The 20,795-nt window shown below is 51.1% G+C and overlaps 6 protein-coding genes across 6 annotated transcripts; 3 read left to right on the forward strand and 3 right to left on the reverse strand.

The window, feature by feature from the left end:
* Positions 1-242: 242 nt before the first annotated feature.
* Positions 243-4,584, forward strand: ALTATR162_LOCUS4657 (uncharacterized protein; the record flags this gene model as incomplete). The annotated part of the gene is made up of 6 exons (XM_043312272.1): positions 243-1,034; positions 1,085-2,428; positions 3,045-3,529; positions 3,581-4,198; positions 4,247-4,514; positions 4,564-4,584. The coding sequence occupies 6 exons, from the start codon at positions 243-245 to the stop codon at positions 4,582-4,584; spliced, it is 3,528 nt and encodes a 1,175-aa protein (XP_043168207.1).
* Positions 4,585-6,617: 2,033 nt separating this feature from the next.
* On the reverse strand, positions 6,618-8,017 carry ALTATR162_LOCUS4658 (uncharacterized protein; the record flags this gene model as incomplete). The annotated part of the gene is made up of 2 exons (XM_043312273.1): positions 6,618-7,795; positions 7,846-8,017. 2 exons carry the CDS (start codon positions 8,015-8,017, stop codon positions 6,618-6,620), a joined length of 1,350 nt encoding a protein of 449 aa, XP_043168208.1.
* A 488-nt stretch (positions 8,018-8,505) lies between these two features.
* On the reverse strand, positions 8,506-9,980 carry ALTATR162_LOCUS4659 (uncharacterized protein; the record flags this gene model as incomplete). Its single annotated transcript, XM_043312274.1, has 2 exons — positions 8,506-9,862; positions 9,913-9,980. The coding sequence occupies 2 exons, from the start codon at positions 9,978-9,980 to the stop codon at positions 8,506-8,508; spliced, it is 1,425 nt and encodes a 474-aa protein (XP_043168209.1).
* A 630-nt stretch (positions 9,981-10,610) lies between these two features.
* Positions 10,611-11,968, forward strand: ALTATR162_LOCUS4660 (uncharacterized protein; the record flags this gene model as incomplete). The annotated part of the gene is made up of 2 exons (XM_043312275.1): positions 10,611-11,565; positions 11,616-11,968. 2 exons carry the CDS (start codon positions 10,611-10,613, stop codon positions 11,966-11,968), a joined length of 1,308 nt encoding a protein of 435 aa, XP_043168210.1.
* Positions 11,969-12,944: 976 nt separating this feature from the next.
* Positions 12,945-14,616, forward strand: ALTATR162_LOCUS4661 (uncharacterized protein; the record flags this gene model as incomplete). The annotated part of the gene is made up of 3 exons (XM_043312276.1): positions 12,945-13,163; positions 13,231-13,864; positions 13,916-14,616. The coding sequence occupies 3 exons, from the start codon at positions 12,945-12,947 to the stop codon at positions 14,614-14,616; spliced, it is 1,554 nt and encodes a 517-aa protein (XP_043168211.1).
* Positions 14,617-14,724: 108 nt separating this feature from the next.
* Positions 14,725-16,056, reverse strand: ALTATR162_LOCUS4662 (uncharacterized protein; the record flags this gene model as incomplete). The annotated part of the gene is made up of 1 exon (XM_043312277.1): positions 14,725-16,056. One exon carries the CDS (start codon positions 16,054-16,056, stop codon positions 14,725-14,727), a length of 1,332 nt encoding a protein of 443 aa, XP_043168212.1.
* Positions 16,057-20,795: the final 4,739 nt, after the last annotated feature.

Consider the following 20,795-nt stretch of genomic DNA (forward strand, 5'->3'; position numbering starts at 1 on the left):
GCCGGCTCCTTCCAGAATCGCCGCCACGCCACATTTGGCTCCCCACGTCAAAATGTTCTTTGCCTTGGACAAACAGCCGTAGCACCGCAGTAAGCAAAGACCGACCACTGCCCCGCTATTACTCCGTAACTACTGGAAAAGAGTCGATAGTACGATAGGATTGCCCGCCCGCTGACCCAGCCAGCGCCACCGTGACATTGTCGGACAACGCACCATCCACGATCTCCCGCCAACCCGCAACCATGGAAGCTGAAATCAGAACCCAGATTCCGAACATTGACCCCGTCCTGTCAGAGTACTCAGCGGGGTACCTGACCCATGCGGCCAACCAGTTCACTTCCGACTCGGATCCTAATGCCCCCTCACCGCTTGAGGAAGCTGCTGCCACCGTGAGCGCATTGCTCTTATCAGCTTCCGGAGACCTCTCAAGCCAGAATGAGACGAGCATCCAGAACCTTGTTGACAAGTTCATCTCCCGTCTGAACACCGCCAATGGCACAGACGGCGAGCGCCGCCAGATGGCACCTTCGGCCAAGAAGCTCGACCAGGCTATCCACGTAGGCTCTTCCAGGAACATCTCCTCCACGCTAGGTCTCGCTGGTGGCGCTGTTGACCTCGAGTCTGCCAACACACGTAAAGTCGAATCCAGAGTCGACCGCAAGAAGCTCGAGAAAGCTGAACGCAAACTCCGTGCTAAGCAGGATCGTAAAGAGTTCAAGAACGTTGAATATGAAGCATCCCGACTTCTCAACGAGCCCAACGAGGCGCAAAGCTATGAAGAGTTCTACATGGCCGTCAACCCACTACAATTGGGTGACGCTGCCTCGAAGAGCAAGGATATCAAGATTGACAGCTTTGATATCTCTATGCCTGGATTGCGTATTCTTACAGACAGCTCCCTGACGCTCGCATATGGCCGCAGATACGGTCTGGTAGGTCAAAACGGTATCGGTAAATCTACCTTGCTTCGGGCCCTTGCTCGCCGTGAGGTTGCTATTCCTACGCACATCTCGATTCTTCACGTGGAACAGGAGGTCAGTCAACATGCACATTATGCATCTGCAACCACTGACTCTGGATATAGATTACTGGTGATGATACACCTGCGCTACAAGCTGTCTTGGACGCCGACGTTTGGCGCAAGCATCTCCTTAGGGAGCAAGAGAAGATTAGCAAGGAGCTAGCTGAGCTTGAAGAGGAACGTGCTAAAATGGCAGATACCTCTGCAGATGCTGCCAAGCTAGATACTCAGCGTGAGGGTCTAGATACCACTCTGAGCGACATCCATGCCAAGCTCGCCGAAATGGAGTCTGACAAGGCCGAGTCTCGAGCAGCAAGTATCCTCGCAGGTCTTGGTTTCTCACAAGAGCGACAGCAATTCGCGACCAAGACATTCTCTGGAGGTTGGAGAATGCGGCTGGCACTTGCACGTGCGCTATTCTGTGAACCTGATCTGTTACTGCTTGACGAACCTTCCAACATGTTGGACGTCCCCTCTATCACCTTCTTGGCAAACTATCTCCAGGGCTACCCTAGCACAGTACTCGTCGTATCTCACGACCGAGCTTTCCTGAACGAAGTAGCAACCGATATCATTCATCAACACTCTGAGCGACTCGACTACTACAAGGGTGGCAATTTCGATTCGTTCTACGCGACCAAGGAGGAGCGTCGCAAGACAGCAGTTCGCGAGTATGAGAAACAGATGGCTGAGCGTGCACATTTGCAAGCCTTCATTGACAAGTTCCGATACAATGCCGCCAAGTCGTCCGAGGCCCAGTCCAGGATCAAGAAGCTGGAGAAGATGCCTGTCCTTACCCCTCCAGAGGCAGCATACTCGGTGCACTTCAAGTTCCCAGAGGTGGAGAAGATGTCGCCTCCTATTATTCAGATGAGCGGTGTTACCTTTGGGTACAGCCCTGACAAGATTCTGCTCAAGAATGTGGATCTCGATGTGCAACTCGACTCACGTATCGGTATCGTTGGACCCAACGGTGCTGGTAAGACGACTGCTTTGAAGCTTCTTATAGGCGCACTTCAACCGACCACTGGTACCATTTCGCAAAACCCACGGTTACGTGTAGGCTTCTTCGCGCAACATCACGTTGACGCCTTGGACCTGAATGACAGTGCCGTTGGCTTCATGTCCAAGACATACCACGGACGGGCGGATGAAGAGTACCGTCGTCACCTCGGTGCCTTTGGTATCACGGGCATGACCGGTTTACAAAAGATGGAGCTGCTGTCAGGAGGTCAGAAATCGCGCGTTGCCTTTGCGTGCCTGGCGTTGCAGAACCCGCACATTCTCGTGCTTGACGAGCCATCTAACCACTTGGATATCGAAGCCATGGACGCGCTTTCGGATGCTTTGAACAAGTTCCAGGGTGGTGTGCTGATGGTCAGTCACGACGTCACTATGCTGCAGAACGTATGCACGAGCTTGTGGGTGTGTGACAACGGCACCATTGAGCACTTTGATGGAACTGTTAAAGATTACAAGCGCCGCATCACAGCGCAAGCAAACGAGGCGGGAGTGGTAGCGAAGCACTAGATGCGGGTTTAAAATATAGAATATGTGATAGTAATGATATAGCTATCCGCGCTCTGACAAAAGTGGGCCTTTTTGAGAAAATGTCCGGTTCACGTGCAATGACAAGTCTTGGTGTTGCATTTGTTATGCCGGTAATAACATCTGATTTCATTGTGTCTTCCCTTCGAAAGTTGGAAGGCACGCTAGACCCAAACCAAACGCCTGGACTGATTAACCACTCTCCGCGTCCGTCGCACCTCATCACAAGCACCACATCTCCCGCTCAGCACAGCAAGCAAACATCTGCTTCCCTTTCACCTCCAACACTGCTCCACCTAATGCGCGTAGCTACCTCGTGGTGCCCACGCGCTCAAGTTTAATTGACAGCGGCTACTAGCGCGCTTGCCCCTTCGAGCTCATCATCCGTCCTGTCCAATACACAACCACCGGCACCTTGTCGCGCACGCAGAATTCCAGTACAGACGGCTTGTCCGTAGTCACTCATTTGCCTCAGAATCCCACCCATCGTGATTCCTCCCGTCCACCCTACGCCGTCACAGCACCAGCCAGCAGCACCGCAGCATTGACGACGACAGCCGGCGAATCACCCTACCCACCTCCCTTCTCCTCTCTCTTCTTCCCGCCCGAGGACACTGAGGAACGCAACAAGCTCGGCGAAAACACAGAAGACGAATCACCCCCCGCGTTTACTTCGGCGCCTGCCTTTACCGAGTCATCCTCGTCTGCTGCCGCTGTAGCTGCCACCAAAGCCGCCCTTCCTTCCGATACCAAAGACGGCTCTAATAGCAAAGACGTTGACGACGGAGAACCACCGCCGCCCTATAGCGAAGGATCAAGCCCGCTCGAGTCTTTTACATACGTAATGGCATCCGCAGGAGGTCCCGCGAGTATTATTACTCAGGTGTCGCAGACAACAAATGCCGGACCGCCCATCAACACACTCGGTGGATCAGATGAGAACATCACCCTGGAGTTGAGGTAGGGACATCGTTCACCACACGCGACACTGAAGGCTAACTCAAATTCTAGGGGCACACGATTCACTCTGTCGCGAGACGAGCTTCTGACACTACCCGAATTCGTCCTCCTCTCTCTCTTTCCCAATGGCCTGCTCCCTGATGGGCACATGAACTCCTACCACGATGGAGACGTATACCCAGTCGACGTTGGTAACCCCTCTTCCTCCTCTTCTTACCCTTCCCTTCCCCTGGCCCCAGTAGCTAAGATCTTGTACCACCTCTCCAACCCCGCATTATATTTATCTGACAATATCTATCCTTCACAGTATGACCCCAACTCCCTACAGTACATGTTGGAGTTCTTCCGCACTGTAGCTCAGACCATTCCTGCGTCGCCTCCTTCACCAACCGCCGCCCCCGACCATGCTGCCGAAGCTGTGCCCATTGAGCCTATGCATGGATCTGCTAGAGACATGCTCCAGGATCGTGCCGGTATAATTGTCCTTCGCGAGGATCTCGACTTCTACGCCATTCCGCCGCACCGCGACATCACTCAGCCTGAGATGATCGAAGTCAAGCGAGCTGCAGGCGAGGCACTGCTAAGACAAGACGGCATTTTCTCTGGCCTTAGGAAGAGCGAGGAGCCAGGAACGACCGAGCAGCACCTCATCGAGATGTTGACCGCAGGGTAAGCATACCATTAGCAAAGTGGAGATCAGCAACTAACAGCATGCAGCGGCTTCAACCACGACGACCGATGGGGCCACCGTGCCGGCGAGCCTAACAAAGCTGTCATTTGCAGCATCGCCCTTGCACGCCTGAGGACGGACATCAAAGGCAATGACCTTGCTAACAGCAACGCTGTCGGCATGGCGCAGAAGTTGCTCCTCTTCTGGAGGAAACCCGCTCGCCGCTGCTGGTGGGAAGGTGTGGAGCTTGACAACGTCAGAGGTGTTGAAGGCAAGCTTAAGGTGTGGATAAGGAGAGTGTGGACGCTCGAAATGGTATGTTTGTCCTGATGCACAAGCACGACTTTTACTGACAGCACCCCAGAGCGTTATCGGTCTTCGCTAAGGTCCCCGCTACATCTGGCGTATCTTTTCTTGACTTTGGTGGCGTTTCCCTGTTTCCTCTTGACGTTTCAATCGCGGCATCACTACCGCCGATGAAAAGCACCGGCCGGCTCATCGTTTCCTATTGTTCTTGATACCTCTCTACTTTGGTTCATCATCACCTATGGAGACTAAGGCAGATGCTCTCCATCCCATAGCAAGCGTTGGCATCATAGGGCTTTTTTCCAGTTACATTGTTTTTTTCCAAGATAATCCACGGGTAAAGACGTACATATGCTTTGTATAGCGGTAGTAGTAGTGTCAGCAGCAAGCGGAGAATTTAGGTCCGCATTAAATTGTAATATCTTTAGTCAGTCAGTAAATCCAGGGTGTTTTTTGGTTCCGAATACAACATGCATCACAGTTCTCGTCAAACCCCACTGTGACTCCACAACTTCTCGTGGTACCGAGATCAGCCTCACATGTCACCATATCTTAGCCTCCCCCCCTCTCTTGTGGCGTCATAAGCTTTCCGCAAACTAAACCCCACATTGAGGAACGCTGTGTTCCTGTTGAATAACTGGGATCCCCATGCCCTCTTTCCACCAAACTTCCCGTCTTCCTTGCTTGTCGGACCGGGTATCTGGGACCACGACATGGCTTTTTGAGGCTGAGCGACATGAAACGTCGGACTGTTGTTCGTAACTTCGTACCTTACCTTACCTTACCTTGCATGTTGTACGCGTGGGGAGAAGTGGAGACTGCAGCGCGGTAGCATGTACATTTCATGTTGTGGTTGTGGGATGTGGGTCTAATATAGACCGAGTGTGATGCTGTGGAACGGGGGCAGTATGGGCAGGGGCAGGTTGTCGTTTAGTCGTCATTAAAACATTGTACTTGCAGTTTTATGATGAGTCCGGATATGCATTATTTAATCCTTGTTACCAAGGATTGCATATATTACAACAAAGCTGAGGATTCTGGAATCTGTCCATGGAGGTACATACATGACTTCAGGAGCAAGACTATAGAAGAAGCCCTCTACTCTCAATCAGAGGCTCGGGTAGCAACAATCCATCCATAAAACAAATCCACGATGCAGCTCGCCGTCATGAAGGGATAAAGCTCCTCTGTACGACAAATCGAATCGACATTTGGGTCTCTATGCATAATAACTCGGGAGACACTATATAGCAACCAACATCATTAATACCGCGGTGTGGAGAAACCTACTTTTCAATCTGATACATCGAAACGTAATCTTTCATGTCTCAGAGGTCCAGTCACAGCAGCAAAAGTGTCAGGTAGAGTGATGTATGAGTGGACAACACGTTTCTACGCATAGGCGTGGCGGGTCGATCACATAAATTGTATGTTCGTATAACCACCTGCTCCATACTGCGTATGCTGAGCGGGAAGTATCTGACAGGACGTGCATGCGGCAAAATGTCCATTCCGATGTTAGGGGCGAAACATGCGTCTAGCGGTTCCCTAGAATGTTGGGCAACGTTGTGTGCATGATCGGCTGTTCAGTTTCACGTATGCGTGCAATACAGCGTGAATGTGGAGGACGATAACGAATAACGTTTGAGGTTGGACATGCACTGCAGATGTCAATATGTCAAAAACGGCTCAAGGGATACCTACTGCATGTCTTTGAAACCGATGAGTGTGGGGTTGTGTTCGTAAGGAAAGTTTGGTAGCTACATGTTGATCACAGAAGATGTCACGGCTCGAAGAAGCGGTTGTCGAGGTGGGTATGGAGGCCCACTGTTATTGTTCATTCTTCAGTCCACCGACTATGACGGTGGACTGTTACTGTTCTCGTGCTGCGTGTAGAAACGCAGTCTATCTCATCCATATCGCACTCTTACATAGGGTATCATCTTCGGTATTGACCATGGTTGAAGGGTCAAGTAGATGATGTGCAAACCAACGCCTTTTGAAACCCCGCCGAGCCCCGGGCTCGATGCTATGCCGTTGAAGACAAAGAACTTTTCGAAGTGGTATCATAACGTCGTGTTGAAACTTCCCAAACGCTGTACAGTAAGAAATCTAGTAACGGTAGATGTCACTCTTGAAAGGACCCTCAACAGGGAGACCAAGGTACTCGGCCTGGACCTCGCTGAGCTTGGAGAGCTCAACGTTGACGTGTGCCAAGTGGAGAAGAGCGACTTGCTCGTCGAGAATCTTGGGCAGAACGTAGACACCGACATCGAGCTTGCCGGTCTTGCCGAACTCGATGTACTTGTTGCCGAACTCCTCATCAGAGGCCTTGTACAGCATAATCTGGGCAAGGACCTGGTTGGTGAAAGAGCAGGACATGACGAAAGAAGAGTGGCCAGTGGCGCATCCCAAGTTGACAAGACGGCCCTCAGCGAGGAGGATGATGTAGCGGCCGTTGTTCATCAAGTAGCGGTCGACCTGGGGCTTGATGCTGGTGACGGACTTGGCGTTCTTCTTGAGCCACGCAACGTCGATTTCGATGTCGAAGTGACCGATGTTGCAGACGATGGCGTCGTTGGGCATAACCTCGAAGTGGGCGCCAGTCAGAATGTCACGGCAACCAGTGGTGGTGACGAAGATCTGACCTTGAGGAGCGGCCTTCTCCATGGTGGTAACCTGGAAGCCGGAAACGGCAGCCTGGAGGGCGTTGATGGGGTCGATCTCGGTGACGATGACACGGGCACCCATGCTGTGGAGAGCCTGGGCGCAACCCTTACCGACATCACCGAAACCAGCGACGACGGCGACCTTGCCAGCAATCATGACGTCGGTGGCACGCTTGATACCGTCGACGAGCGACTCACGGCAACCGTACAAGTTGTCAAACTTGGACTTGGTGACGGAGTCGTTGACGTTGATGGCGGGGACGAGGAGACCCTTGCCCTTCAACATGCGGTAGAGGTGGTGGACACCAGTGGTGGTCTCCTCAGAGACACCGTAGCAGTCCTTGAGCATCTCAGGGTACTTCTTGTGGACGAGGGCAGTGAGGTCACCACCGTCATCGAGGATCAAGTTCAGGCTCTTGCCGTCCTTGAAAGCTGTGAGTTGCTGCTCAAGGCACCACTCGTATTCCTCCTCGGTCTCGCCCTTCCAGGCGAAGACAGGTACGCCGGCGGCGGCAATGGCAGCGGCAGCGTGGTCCTGGGTGGAGAAGATGTTGCAGGATGTCCAGGTGAGCTCAGCACCGAGGGACTTGAGGGTCTCGATGAGAACGGCAGTCTGGATGGCTGGGAATGGGTTAGCAGTGGAATTGCAATCAGAGGCACATGCAACATACTCATGTGCAGACATCCAGCAATGCGGGCGCCCTTCAATGGCTGGTCCTCAGCGTACTTGCGGCGAGTCTCCATCAGACCAGGCATCTCGTTCTCGGCGAGCTCAATCTCGCGGCGACCGAACGCCGCAAGACTGATGTCGGCAACCTTGAACTTGTGGGCGGGGGCAGACATTCTGGCGGTTTATTTTGATGTATTGGGGGTATAGAGAAGGGAGGGGATGAGGAGGATGAAGAAACGAGCGTTCGAGGGAGAAAAGTGGGAGAGATAGCCCCGCGCTCTAGCAGTTGTTGACGCTAGTGGACCCTTAGACTTTTGCTCCACATCGGCAGTTTACTGGACGAAGACAACTCACCGCCCAAGAACAATACTAGTACGTCTTGACAAGTCCATTGATGCGATAGAGAAAAACGTGCTAGTTACAGACATTGACATTAGTCGATAACATCCACGGTAGATCCATGTGTGCTCGTATACATGCTCCAAGTTCGTGCTGTCTTCAAACCTCACGCTGCGGGGCATGAAACGACACCCTGTTGAGCATTCGCGACGCGCCATCCTTCTGATACGAATCGAGTAAGGTCGTTCGTAAGCACCGAATATCACCGAATAGATCAATCATGTTCAAACGCTAAAAGTACAACATTCCGCTTTTGTCGAGCTCAGGTATAGTGAGGCACTTGGCCTTTATCCCCCTCAGCTCCTGCCGCCAGCGGTGAGACGCCGTTATCAATCTTCTTAGGACCAGGCCTCTTGAAATGCGGCTTCAAAGGCTCCCAGCTCTCAGCGTTGTAGCCCTCTTGTATCTTCTGGCACTTTGTGAGGCCCCAGTCTGTCACGCCAATCATGAGGCAGCTCTCGAACATGAATGCCATACTGCCCTCACCAACCTTGTTGGGCTGTAGATCAACATTAGATGCCTTTTCATGGGTCGCAGCATCGGGGCCATGACCGGACATGACATTGTGGAGGGAAGCGCCAGCGGGCTGGAAGCCTCCACCAGTCTTCGCGTCGTACTGGCCACCGATAAGTCCCATGAACTCAGACATGGTGTTGCGGTGATACCATGGTGGTCGGAACGTGTTCTCAGCCACTAGCCACCGTGGTGGGAAGATGACGAAGTCTGCTACTGCTGTACCTGGCCGGTCCGTTGGTGCAGTGAGGACGGTAAATATGGATGGGTCTGGATGGTCGAACGAGATGGAACCTATGGTGTTGAAGCGCCCGAGGTCGTATTTGTACGGGTAGTAGAGTCCATGCCATGCGACCACGTCGAATGGCGTGTGTCTCTGCTTCGCGGCGTAGAGATGTCCGGCAAACTTGGCGAGGATGTTCCACTCTGTTTCGGTATCTTCGTCAAAGTCGGCTACTGGCGCTTGGAAGTCTCGCGCGTTGGCGAGGCAGTTGGAGCCAATAGGCCCCAGCTCGGGAAGTGTAAAGTGGCCTTGGTATAGCTCTAATATGTAGCCTCGCACAGGGCCTTCTGGTAGGGTGACACGGTACCGAATGCCTCGTGGTATGACGCAGATTTCGTTGGGACGCACGACAAGGCGACCCAACTCGGTCTGGATGTCAAGCACACCATGTTGGGCCACGATCAAGAAGTCGCCATCAGCCGAGTAGAATGCCTCGTTGGCTTCCATGTCTTTGCCTGCCGCATAAATGAAGTATCCAACGCCCGACTTCATTGTAGGATCACCAGCACCTGCCACCAGATGTAGTGAGTGCACCCAATCCACGGTCTCGTCGAGATCGAAAGGGTCCCATCGTAGCTGATTCGGGATGTAGTGTATCTTCTCCCAAGGCTTGTTTTCAGGGTTCGTATTGAACGTCTTGGATTCGCGGGGTTCGAAGTTGCTGTGTCCGCACGAGGGCAGGATGCGGTAGAGCCATGTTTGCTGGTTCTCGTGTCGCGGGGCTGTAAAGGCGGTGCCTGAAAGCTTCTCGGCGTAGAGGCCATATGGAGGTTTTTGAGGAGAGTTAGCACCAATTGGAAGCGCGCCTTCTACTGCTTCGGTTCTACATGTGGTCAGTACAAGTTATCAGAACAACGTGTCAACAAGCCATACTCGTGGTAAGAGTTGAAGCCATTCTGGTATCGGTATTTCTCCTTGAAAGCGAATTGAGTAGACGGCATCGCGATGTTAGTGTATACAAGATCAGTCACGTCTGAGGAGTTTCTTCGCAGATGATAGTGAACAAGGATCGAGTCCGCGCATCAAGGTAATGCATGTGTAAATACTTCACGGATGCTGCGGGTATGCAGGGTCATAGTAGCCGTAGCCGTAGCAAGCTGAGGCCCGGCCATAATGCAGGTGCGAAGTCGCGAGATGCGGTAATGGGCGGCTTCGCATTCCGTCGTTTGTCGCGTCACATTAACAAAGCGGAGAAGAGACGCGCGATCGAGAGCGCTCGTGTCGGCTTACCCCACCAGGTGGAGAGCGGGTGACCCCTGTCTGTTGGCAAGTGACGGAATCTTCCCGCGCCCGCCTTCATCCCTCTTCCGTCACAAGCCGGCAGTCCATCCCAAGCACCGCATGGCTCTGAGAACTGCCACCATGGGGCCGAAACCCCGAGCCTGGAATATTCCGTATTTCTTCTATTGACCTTGGCAGGTATACACAACTGTTGAGGTAAAGCCATTGCATCCCAAGACGTTGAGCACTTGTTACATCGAAGCACGGAAAGTCGCAAGCAATTATTGCGTCAACCTTTATTTGACACAAACATCGCAAAAGGCGCCAAGTTACCACAACGAATACCAATCATGGCTTCGCTGCGATCTTGGTTCAGTATACCCCGTGGTTCTCACTTCTCACTAGCCAATATTCCGTTCGGTGTCATCTCGACTGCTTCGTCTAGTTCACCGCGGGTTGCAGTCGCCATTGGAGATCACGCTTTAGATCTTGAAGTCTTTGCTGCAAACAATGGCTTCTCAGGACTGTCTACGATACAACCGCATCAAGCTGTCTTCTCACAATCGTCACTGAACGCTTTTGCAGCACTTGGTCGCCCAATTCACTCCGTGGTTCGAAAGTACATACAAACTGTCTTCTCTGTGGACACGACATACCCGGATGTTCTCAGGAACAATTCTGCACTCCAGAAGCAAGCCCTAATACCGCTCAAGGAAGTCAAAGCACATCTGCCGTTCCAAATCGGTGACTACACCGACTTCTTCGCGGGTATGAACCATGCCTACAACTGCGGCGTCATCTTCAGAGGTCCTCAAAACGCGCTGCAACCAAACTACAAGCATCTCCCAGTCGGTTACCACGGTCGAGCATCCTCGGTGGTTCCATCGGGAACTCCCATTCGACGGCCCAACGGTCAGATACTGCTCGACCCTACCGCGGAGAAGAAAGTGCCTACATTTAGTCCATGTAAGAAATTGGATATTGAATTAGAGCTGGGGGCTTTCGTCTGCGGCTCCAACGAGCAAGGAGTGCCAATACCGATTGAGAAAGCCGAAGAAAACCTCTTTGGCGTTGTGCTCATGAACGACTGGTCAGCGAGGGACATCCAAGCATGGGAATACGTACCTCTAGGTCCCTTCAACGCGAAGAACTTTGGAACCACAATCAGCACTTGGGTCGTACTCGCAGATGCACTAGAACCGTTCAAAACCAAGGGCTTGGACAACGACTCGGAAGTGCTGCCCTACTTGAAGGAGAAGAATGAGAAGAGTGTGTACGATATCAACCTCGAAGTCGATGTCAAGAGTATGTCCATCTGCGTATCATCTCAAACATCACACGCTAACCATCGTCAGCATCATCTGGCAACAAAACAACAGTATCGAAAGTGAATGCACGAAATCTGCTATGGTCCTTCCCACAAATGTTGACACATCACACCATCACAGGATGCCCCTTCAGACCGGGTGACTTGCTGGGCTCTGGTACCATCAGTGGCAATTCTCCGGCTGAGTACGGAAGCTTTTTGGAACAGAGTAACAATGGTAAAGAGACTATCGCGCTAGAAGGTGGTGAGAAGAGGACATTCTTGGAGGATGGGGATGAGATTACTATTCGAGGATTGTGCGGTTCAGATGATGAAGCTTTGGTCGGCTTTGGAGAGTGTGTTGGTCGCATCGAGCCTGCATTGAAGTTGGGCTTTGCTTGAGCGTATAGAGATATGCTGAAGCATACTTCAAACGCTTGCTCGCAAGACTTGGAGCATGGGATGCACCGTCGATTCTTCTAGCAGGATGGCGCGATAGAATAGTACGACTTCACCGGCCAGACTCGTTTCTCGTCGATTCCACAGATAGAGATTCTGCACAACCGTAGACTGTCCATCTCCGAACTTTCTGCGAACTAGGTCGGCGTTGTTGCATGTGCTGATCCCTTGTTGTATCATGCACAAGGAAATATTCCGCAGACTACCTAGGCACATGCATTTCGTACGCTTCGCCACCATGTGGTAGACGTCATAGTTTGACCCATACACGCTCTAGAAATCTACATCTCATTCAGGATAGCTTTTCTCTTGCAAAATTGCAGGCATTTGACATGATCTTGAGGTGCTTAACCGTACCCGGCTTCAGCACAGTGGGAAGTCGCAAGTTGAAAAAGAACTAGCATAACTCCGACAAAGTGTACAGTACTAACACACCAGTCTGAGTTTCTTTCCGCTACCTCAACAGTGGGAATTCGCTCAAAGCTGCTCCATCGTCCCACTGAAAGTTTATGGTATCCATACTCTGTCCAAAAAGAGATTAGCTTACTCCATAACGCGTCCCGTCTCCGCACCGTCGAGCTAGCATCGGCATCATCGTTCGCGGCATCATTCCGCTACAAGCTACACAACCTTCTGCGCACGATGAAATCCGAGACGGATGCCCCGCAGCAACGGCATTAATCCATTGGAACCAATGCTTGGACCACTCATGGCCAGTCAAACGGAGGCTAATCATGCTGAGCCTGACCTCGGGACGCCCGCGTCAGGCTAGGGATTTCCTCTCAAACGAAAGCGCATGGCATCGGAGGTATTGTGCTACTATAAGTGCCACCGAAGGCTTGAGCTCCTCTCTGGGTTGCAAGCTTCTTTCTTCCATTCCTCTCACGTCTTCTTATAGACATTAAGCTTCTTCAACACCATGACGATTCCCATCTACATCGCCGGTGTTGCCGTTTTGGGGTTCTTCTTGTATAAGTTGCTCTATGGAACTGATACACCGCACATAAAAGGACTACCAGAAGTTCCCGGTCTTCCACTTTTCGGCAGCTTGTACGAGCTCGGTACGAACCACGCAAAAGTAGCGCAAGGATGGGCGAAGAAGTACGGTCCCGTCTTCCAAGTAAGAATGGGAAACAGGGTAAGTTCAGATTCTCACGGATAGAGGTCACATTTGTCCGAGTGACAATACTAACTTGGATATCTAGAGAATCGTGTTCGCGAACTCGTTCGACTCCGTCCGCCATCTCTGGATCACAAACCAGTCCGCCATGATCTCTCGACCTATGCTTCATACTTTCCACAAAGTCGTGTCTTCATCCCAAGGTTTCACCATCGGTACTTCGCCATGGGACGAGTCCTGTAAAAACCGTCGTAAGGCCGCTGCCACGGCACTCAACCGTCCCGCCGTACAGTCTTACATGCCACTCATCGACCTCGAGTCCACCGTCTCTATAAAAGAACTATTAAATGACAGCAAGGGCGGAGAAATCGATCTTGATCCGCGAGCATACTGGCAGCGATATGCCCTGAACACGAGTCTGACGCTCAACTACGGATACCGGATAGACGGAAATAAGGACGCGCCTCTGCTAAAAGAGATTGTGGATGTTGAGCGTGGTGTAGGAAACTTCAGGTCGACGAGCAACAACTGGCAAGACTATGTGCCGCTCTTGAGACTTTTTCCTGCGCAAAGCAATGAGGCGATCAGCTTCCGGAAGAGGAGAGACGTGTATATGGACCGGCTACTCAATACCCTGACAGAGAAGATCGAGAAAGGTACAGATAAGCCGTGTATTACTGGAAATATCATGAAGGACCCAGAAGCGAAGCTGAGCAGAGGTATGTTAAGAGCATCTTGCCTTTAGTCTTGTTTATGCTAACGCATAGTAGCCGAGATCAAATCTATCTGCTTGACCATGGTATCAGCAGGTCTCGACACAGTACCAGGTAACCTCATCATGGGTATCGCATATCTCGCAACACCAAAAGGCCAGAAAATCCAGCAACGCGCATACGAAGAGATTATGAAAGTCTACCCTAACAACGACGCATGGGAACGCTGCCTCCATGAAGAGAAGATTCCGTACATCACTGCTCTATACAAGGAAATCTTGCGATACTGGACCGTTATCCCAATCTGCTTACCTAGGGTTTCAATCAAGGATATCGAATGGAACGGCGTCAATATCCCGGCAGGAACAACATTCTATATGAACGCCTACGCCGCCGACTACGACGCAGAACACTTCAAGAACCCAGAGGAGTTCGATCCGGAGCGCTACCTAGACGTTCCGGATGGCGCTGGAACACCGCATTACGGATATGGTGCTGGCTCACGCATGTGTGTTGGCTCGCATCTCGCCAACCGCGAGCTTTTTACTGCTTTCGTAAGATTGATCTCGGCTTTCAAGTTTACTCCACCGGTAGACCCGCGGGATGAACCCATCATGGACTGCTTAGAGGCACAGGCTATCCCAACCAGTCTGACACTCGAGCCAAAGTACTTCAAAGTCGGGTTCAAGCCAAGGAACAGGACGCTGCTAGACCAGTGGATTAAGGAGAGTGAAGAGCGGACGAAAGATTTGATGTAGATGTGTGTTGAGCATGATGATCGATATGTAGCTGAAATGTCTATAATAGTTTTGTTCACATTCGGATTTCATAAATGGACATTTTATCGCGGCGGATACTCACTACCCCTACACAAGCGGCTTACAAGAATCAACCTTCATAGGCGGCAACATACCTAGCTTCGCCATGTCCTGGTATGTTTCAAAGATGCTCTCCATCGTGTCCACGAACCCGTTGAATCCAAACCTGCGCACCTTATTCCCCGACAGCGTGCCAAGAAAAGTGAAAGTGAAGTCGGCCATCACCAACGTTTGCTTGTCGGCTTCGGGCACATTCATTGTCAGCTGCCCGTTGGACTGCTTCATCATCTCTTCCCAGTCCTTCGCCACGGCCGTTTGTTCCGCCCATTTGCATAGAGGATGGGCCATCTTTAGTTCGATCGGGGGACCGTAGCCTAATGGGCAGTCTCTACCTCCAGCGAAGTACTTGCTCTCGTACTTTGACTCGTCTTCCTCAGGACCAAGAACATCGGCGCCGAACCAGCGCCCCAATTCGTTCCAAAAACGGTCCCAACTGATGTGCTCACCGTCTTGAGCGTTGAAGCGTTGGCATTCGGCTGTGTCCTCCAAGACGGCCCACTCGCTCAGATACCCGGTCAGACGGGCGGTGGAGTGCGAGTACTCGGACTGCCAGCTGTGGAAGTCGGCAGGGAATTGGAGAGGTTGGTTCCTGTGCGCTTGGACAGCGGCATAGACACCGTATGCGAGGAAGGTGTTCATAGCTGCGGTTTGCACCGCACCAATGACAGCCGCGGGCATGACGATGTTCCATTTTGTCTCGGGATGCTCCTCGCAGTACTTGAAAAGAATATCTTCTTGGTGGTAGTAGAAGTTTGGGCTGAGGTGCTTGGGCTGGGGGTCAGATTCAATGATTGGCTGGCGCCCACGGCCAATGTGCATGCCGTAGTTCTTGCCTCCTGTTTGCAGGAGGATACGTTTGGGCTTGAGGTCAGCCTTTGGTAGAGAGCCCAGGAAGTTCCTGAAGGGCGGGACGTTGGCTTCTATCAGGGCTTCTGCTGAGCTGGGGTCCATGTCACTCTTTCCGTTTCCAGGAGGCAGGTAAGCATAGTAGAAGACGTAGTCTGCCTCGACACCCGCGTCTTTGAACGATTTGGCAATGTCATCGCCTGAAGAACTGAGGTCGATGGAAATGTGCTGGAGACGGGCACGCTGCTCGTCGGTGAAGAATGCGAGGAGCTCTTTCGAGAATGGCTTTCGAGAAACAGCGTAGATTTTGGACCAGCGATCGGGCGTATCAAGAAGGGAGCGGATCGTGTTGAATCCTGAGATACCAGTCGCTCCGCATACAATGGCCTTCAGATTCTTAACGCTTGAATCGAAGGTAGGCAGGTTGCGGTAGATGCCTGACTGGCGAAGAGGCTGTTCCAAAGAGCTGGGCATGATTGTTGTAAGTTGATGAGATGGTCTTGAATGTGGCTGTGTTTGTTTTTCTCAAGCTGGGAGTTTCTTCCCTTTTATGTTGAACTCGAGAACAGCATTCGATGACTGAAGCCTAGTCCATCTTTGAGACATCGTAAAGATGTACCTCGATAACACCGAAGCATTACTGACAATCTCGCGCTATGTACGATATTGTCATACATCAAGACGGCATTGAACCCATTGATTGAACCCACGCTCCACGTTGGGAGTCGACGTGCAGCCGATTCCCCATTATTTTTGTCCCGGTAGACCCTCCGCCACGCCATCGAGAGGTCTAGTGTGCCTGGATGTGGAGATCTAAAACATTTCCAAAAAGATTAGTTCCCGGCCGCCACACACGTCAATGCCCAGGTACAGATCCTTTTTCATCAAAAGGTTTAGGCTTGTCCCAAGCCACCTCTTGGTGGACTTCAGGTTCACTGATGTCATTCATCATGCGCTAAGACCTAACGAGACGTTGGTGGCATGTCGAAACTCCAACACTATTCTATCTAGAATCTGGTACACTTGGGCTTGCCAGGATAATACAATTATCTCTGTTGAAGGTGGGTACTTCATTTCATCAAAAGAAAGTACCATAGACCATGCCAGATCGATCAGAAAGTGCATCCGTCTACACTAAGTGGGTCCCGGAGCGGGAATCGGTCGGCGCGAGGACCCCGAGATGCGAAGAATAGCTCCTCTCAATTTTCCTTATCTTCTCATCACACCCCCGATTCTTCTTTGTGTTTGAGCTATAGCTTTCATATACTTTCGTGAGGAGATTTCGAGGTGGTTTCGATATCGGTCGATTTACTAGCCGATGACGTAGTCATTCTTGGTTCTACGATGACTAACAACGTCCTATTTCGCATCCACATCGTTCGCTTTTCCTTCCCAAAAATTGCTGGATAACCGTTGACGCTATTGTTGTACGCTACTTGCCTTCAAATTACTATGGAGATGTGCTGAAAGTCGAACGGATCGACTCGTGGTCGCTCCCTCAATTCTTCGCTCAAGATGTTTGAGATATCAGGGCCGATTCTTGTTTCCTGATGCCATCTGCATATGTGCGTTCCTCACTTGTCTACCAACAGCTAGAGTTTCTGAAGCCATGAAAGTGCACCTTGCTGAAAGAGTGGAGAGACGTGATAAACAGGCCGAGCAGCACTGACGTACAGCTGACAGCGGCAACCAGATCATGATCCTGATGACACCATCATTGTAGAGGTCCCGTGTGGTTTCAGCGCCCGGTGGTTTCTTCAAGGATCTGAGTATCCCACGGAGTGCATCCACTGCACTTGCCGACCCACTTGTTTCAGTCGGGGCAATACTGCCTGAATTGGCATTATCATTCTCCGCAGCTTCTGGAACTGTTTGACCTGGAGAGTCAGGATCGTCTTCAAGTCTTCTCGGTCCCTCTTGATCTGGTGGCAGTCCCGAACGCGGTGTCGACACCATGCGCGATTCTGCTGTTCAGGCCTGAAGCCAAGAAAACCAAGGCTAAAATCTAGCATGGCCTGTGTTAGTGGCCAGATATGTCAAGAGAGCGCATAGCATTGCTTATAGTGGATACTTGGTGATTGGGGGATGTTTCTTGTGTAGAACTGTCGAGCGTAGCGGCACAGTCTACAAGAAGAGAGGAAAAGGTGGAAGCGAGTGGCAGTATACGTGACTTTATATTAAGGCCCAATCGTCGCTTACTCAGATTGTACATATTGCGAACAATGAAGACAATGGCTACCTATCTAAGATGGGATCTTGTATTGTTCATTGCCTCGTCGCGAGCATATAAAGTATGCACATGCACATTCGTCTCTGCTGATACACACTCTCACATCATTTTGTTAAAGCAAAACTTGATACCAGACTCAACAATAGCACTATACAACCAGTTACCACCATGAAGTTCTCAACTTTTCTGTCTGCAACCGCTACGCTCCTGTCCGTGGGAACAGTTCAAGGTCGTCCTACCACATATGACGACGAACTTGTAGGAGCACACAAAACATAGCACACAACCATATAATACTGGCTATAAATGTCCAGTCCCTCTGCGATGTTCTCATGACCCCCAAAATAGACGGTGCTGGCGTCCGTATGCTGGGACGCGACGGAGTGTTGCGCCGACTCAACAGCGCTCGTACCGAAGTTGTTGGCTACGTCCGATTGAACGTGCATCACGTTGAAGAATTTGCCGCGTGAAAATATCCTGTCGGACAGCGAGATGCATGGACGGGCATAGATGGACGTGTGGTCACTAACGAGGCTCAATTGTGAGCTGTTCCCGACCATGTCGTTCCGCGCGATCCAAGTACGATGATCTCGAGACCAGAGCACAAGATGATAATGGGGAGACAGGATTCTGTCAACTGCCGGCTCTATGATTGCGAATACACTAGTGGGTGTCAGGCTGAATATCCCCCGTGCCAGAAATGTGAGCCGTTTCAGGAGTGCGTTGACGGACCGATGGGCTGTCTTACGCGGTACCTTTGCGACAACACTCTACCACCGACTGCCGATGTATGGGACCGTGTTCAAATATTTGTTGAATCAGTAGTTGTCGATACGTAGCCGTTTCATAGCATACGAATGAAGTAGAATTTGGTATGCATTTCCAGATTGTGCTAGGCAGCATACATTGGCATTTGTGAATTCGATATTTGACTTCGCCTAGATGGCTTCTCTGGTGCTTTTTTAAGCTGTAGTGATTATTTCTATTGAAGTATCGCGAGTCCTGAATGCTGTATCACGGCTTCCCGTTGTGGTATCAAACTAGCCGATGCGACGGAACATCCGATTGTTTTGCTGGGAGAATTGGCGAAGAGGGTAGCCAGAAGGATCTCCGTATTTGTTGCGAGCCATATCTAAGAGCCATATACGTTGACATGTTTGATCACTGCCTAATACGTCGTTGGGCATCGAAAGTGTAGTGGAGGAAGACAAAACCTCGTCTCCGTCCAGGTAGATTCTGGCTAACGACAACTCGCGTGCGTCGGTCGAGTTGACATGAAAATATTCAGGTATTGTGTTTGCATCTAGCGAACGTAAAAGTCCTTTTACGACCAGATGTCCGCCAGAGACGGCCCCGAACTGGTTGTTCGGGTCGACCGGAAGAACTTCGCATTGGATGACTTCTGCTACTATATTCTTCGTGTCGAATGCCCCAAAAAAGGCAACCGTTCCCTCGACAGAAGCCCATGACCATGATAGCGCGCAATATCTTGTTGGTCGCCTAGGTTGATCGTCTTTGAGCGCCACTTGAGTCGGTCGACTAGATAGTTACAGATTTGACATTGGGCCGATGCTGCGAGTAAGTCTTTCGACTGGAGAAATGAAGTGAGACCTTTGCTTCTAGACATCTCAAAATCCTGTCTGCTTGATACAAATCCACATACTCCCCAACAGACAGCACACGCTTCTCGCGACCCAAGCTCCATGATGTCCATATCAGATCGGCTGTACAATGAGATATAACATTGAAAGAAAAAGATGTAGAAGCAGCAATGCGTTTGCTAACAGGTGGAGCAGATGGCAGGTATCTCGCCCCGCAACAACAGTCAGGAGCTGCAGAACGGGTCTGCAAACACTGATAAAGATCCCGCTTACCTGATCCGTAGTCTCCCAATTCCAATGCGACGTGCTTGGCGGACACTTTAGAGTCGTGCTTGGTCATCTACCCAAAGTCTTCACTAGAATTGTCCTAACTCTTTTGTTTGTATATCGGAAACTTCCAAAGTCTTATCATAGCTCATTGTGGCTACTTATCTCGCAAATATGCACGGGGGTTGAGCTCGTCTTGAGCGAATCCATCTGGACACTCACCACTTCCGCATTTGGCAGCGGTACCACCACGGGGCGTAGCATAGCACGTGTCCTCACAAGGAAAGAGTCTCCATGCTCGCCTACTCAACTCACCAAAAAAAAACACTTGACTCCACCAGAGAAGCAAGACCACTCAAGGTCGTGACAAAAATTTCCTTCATCCTCCACCAATACACGACGCCCTGGCAACAACCAGATACTTGCATGAACAACATGTCATCCTACTTCAACGAATACAACGCCTCAGTCTTGGCCATTCCAGCTTACTTCATCCGTACGTACAAGTTCTTTGATGAGAGATCAAGTGTAGTCTGTCTTTTAACCTAGCTCGCTCATGCTCAGTCTCATTCCTGCCTCACGCTCTTGCTGTGAATGTCGCTACTCGGGGTAACCTCCTCACTTGGGATAACCGCAACCCGCGCTCCAGCGACATGAAAGCCCAGCTCAAGCAGCGTCTGCCTGCTGAAACATATGGCAAGTACGAGCGTATGGAGGCTTGCCATGCCAACGGGATGGAGGTAAGATATGGAATAGCTTCTGTTCATCTGGTCGTTGAATTGACAATGACGGAACCTTCCTCTTTTCATTGGAGCGGTCGCCCTAGGGAACATAGCTGGGCTACCGCAGGACGAGCTTGCTACGTTTGGCGCTTCGTTCTTAGCTGGCAGGGTCGCCTATACGGTAGCCTACATCACCACTTCCACTCAAGCGTCTACACTCCTTCGCAGTGGACTTTGGATCGCAAGTATCTCACTGTGCTTCCGTACTATCATTCGGGCTGCAGGAACCATAACCAACGAGACCTAGGTTGGCGGACGATGTTGGGCTGAGCCGAGATACTGAGCATCAGGCTCGATGGATGGTCAGGGCACAAGACAGATAGGAACAAAAAG

The sequence above is a fragment of the Alternaria atra genome (genome assembly GCF_907166805.1).
Source record: "Alternaria atra isolate CS162 genome assembly, contig: 23, whole genome shotgun sequence".
NCBI lineage: Eukaryota > Fungi > Ascomycota > Dothideomycetes > Pleosporales > Pleosporaceae > Alternaria > Alternaria atra.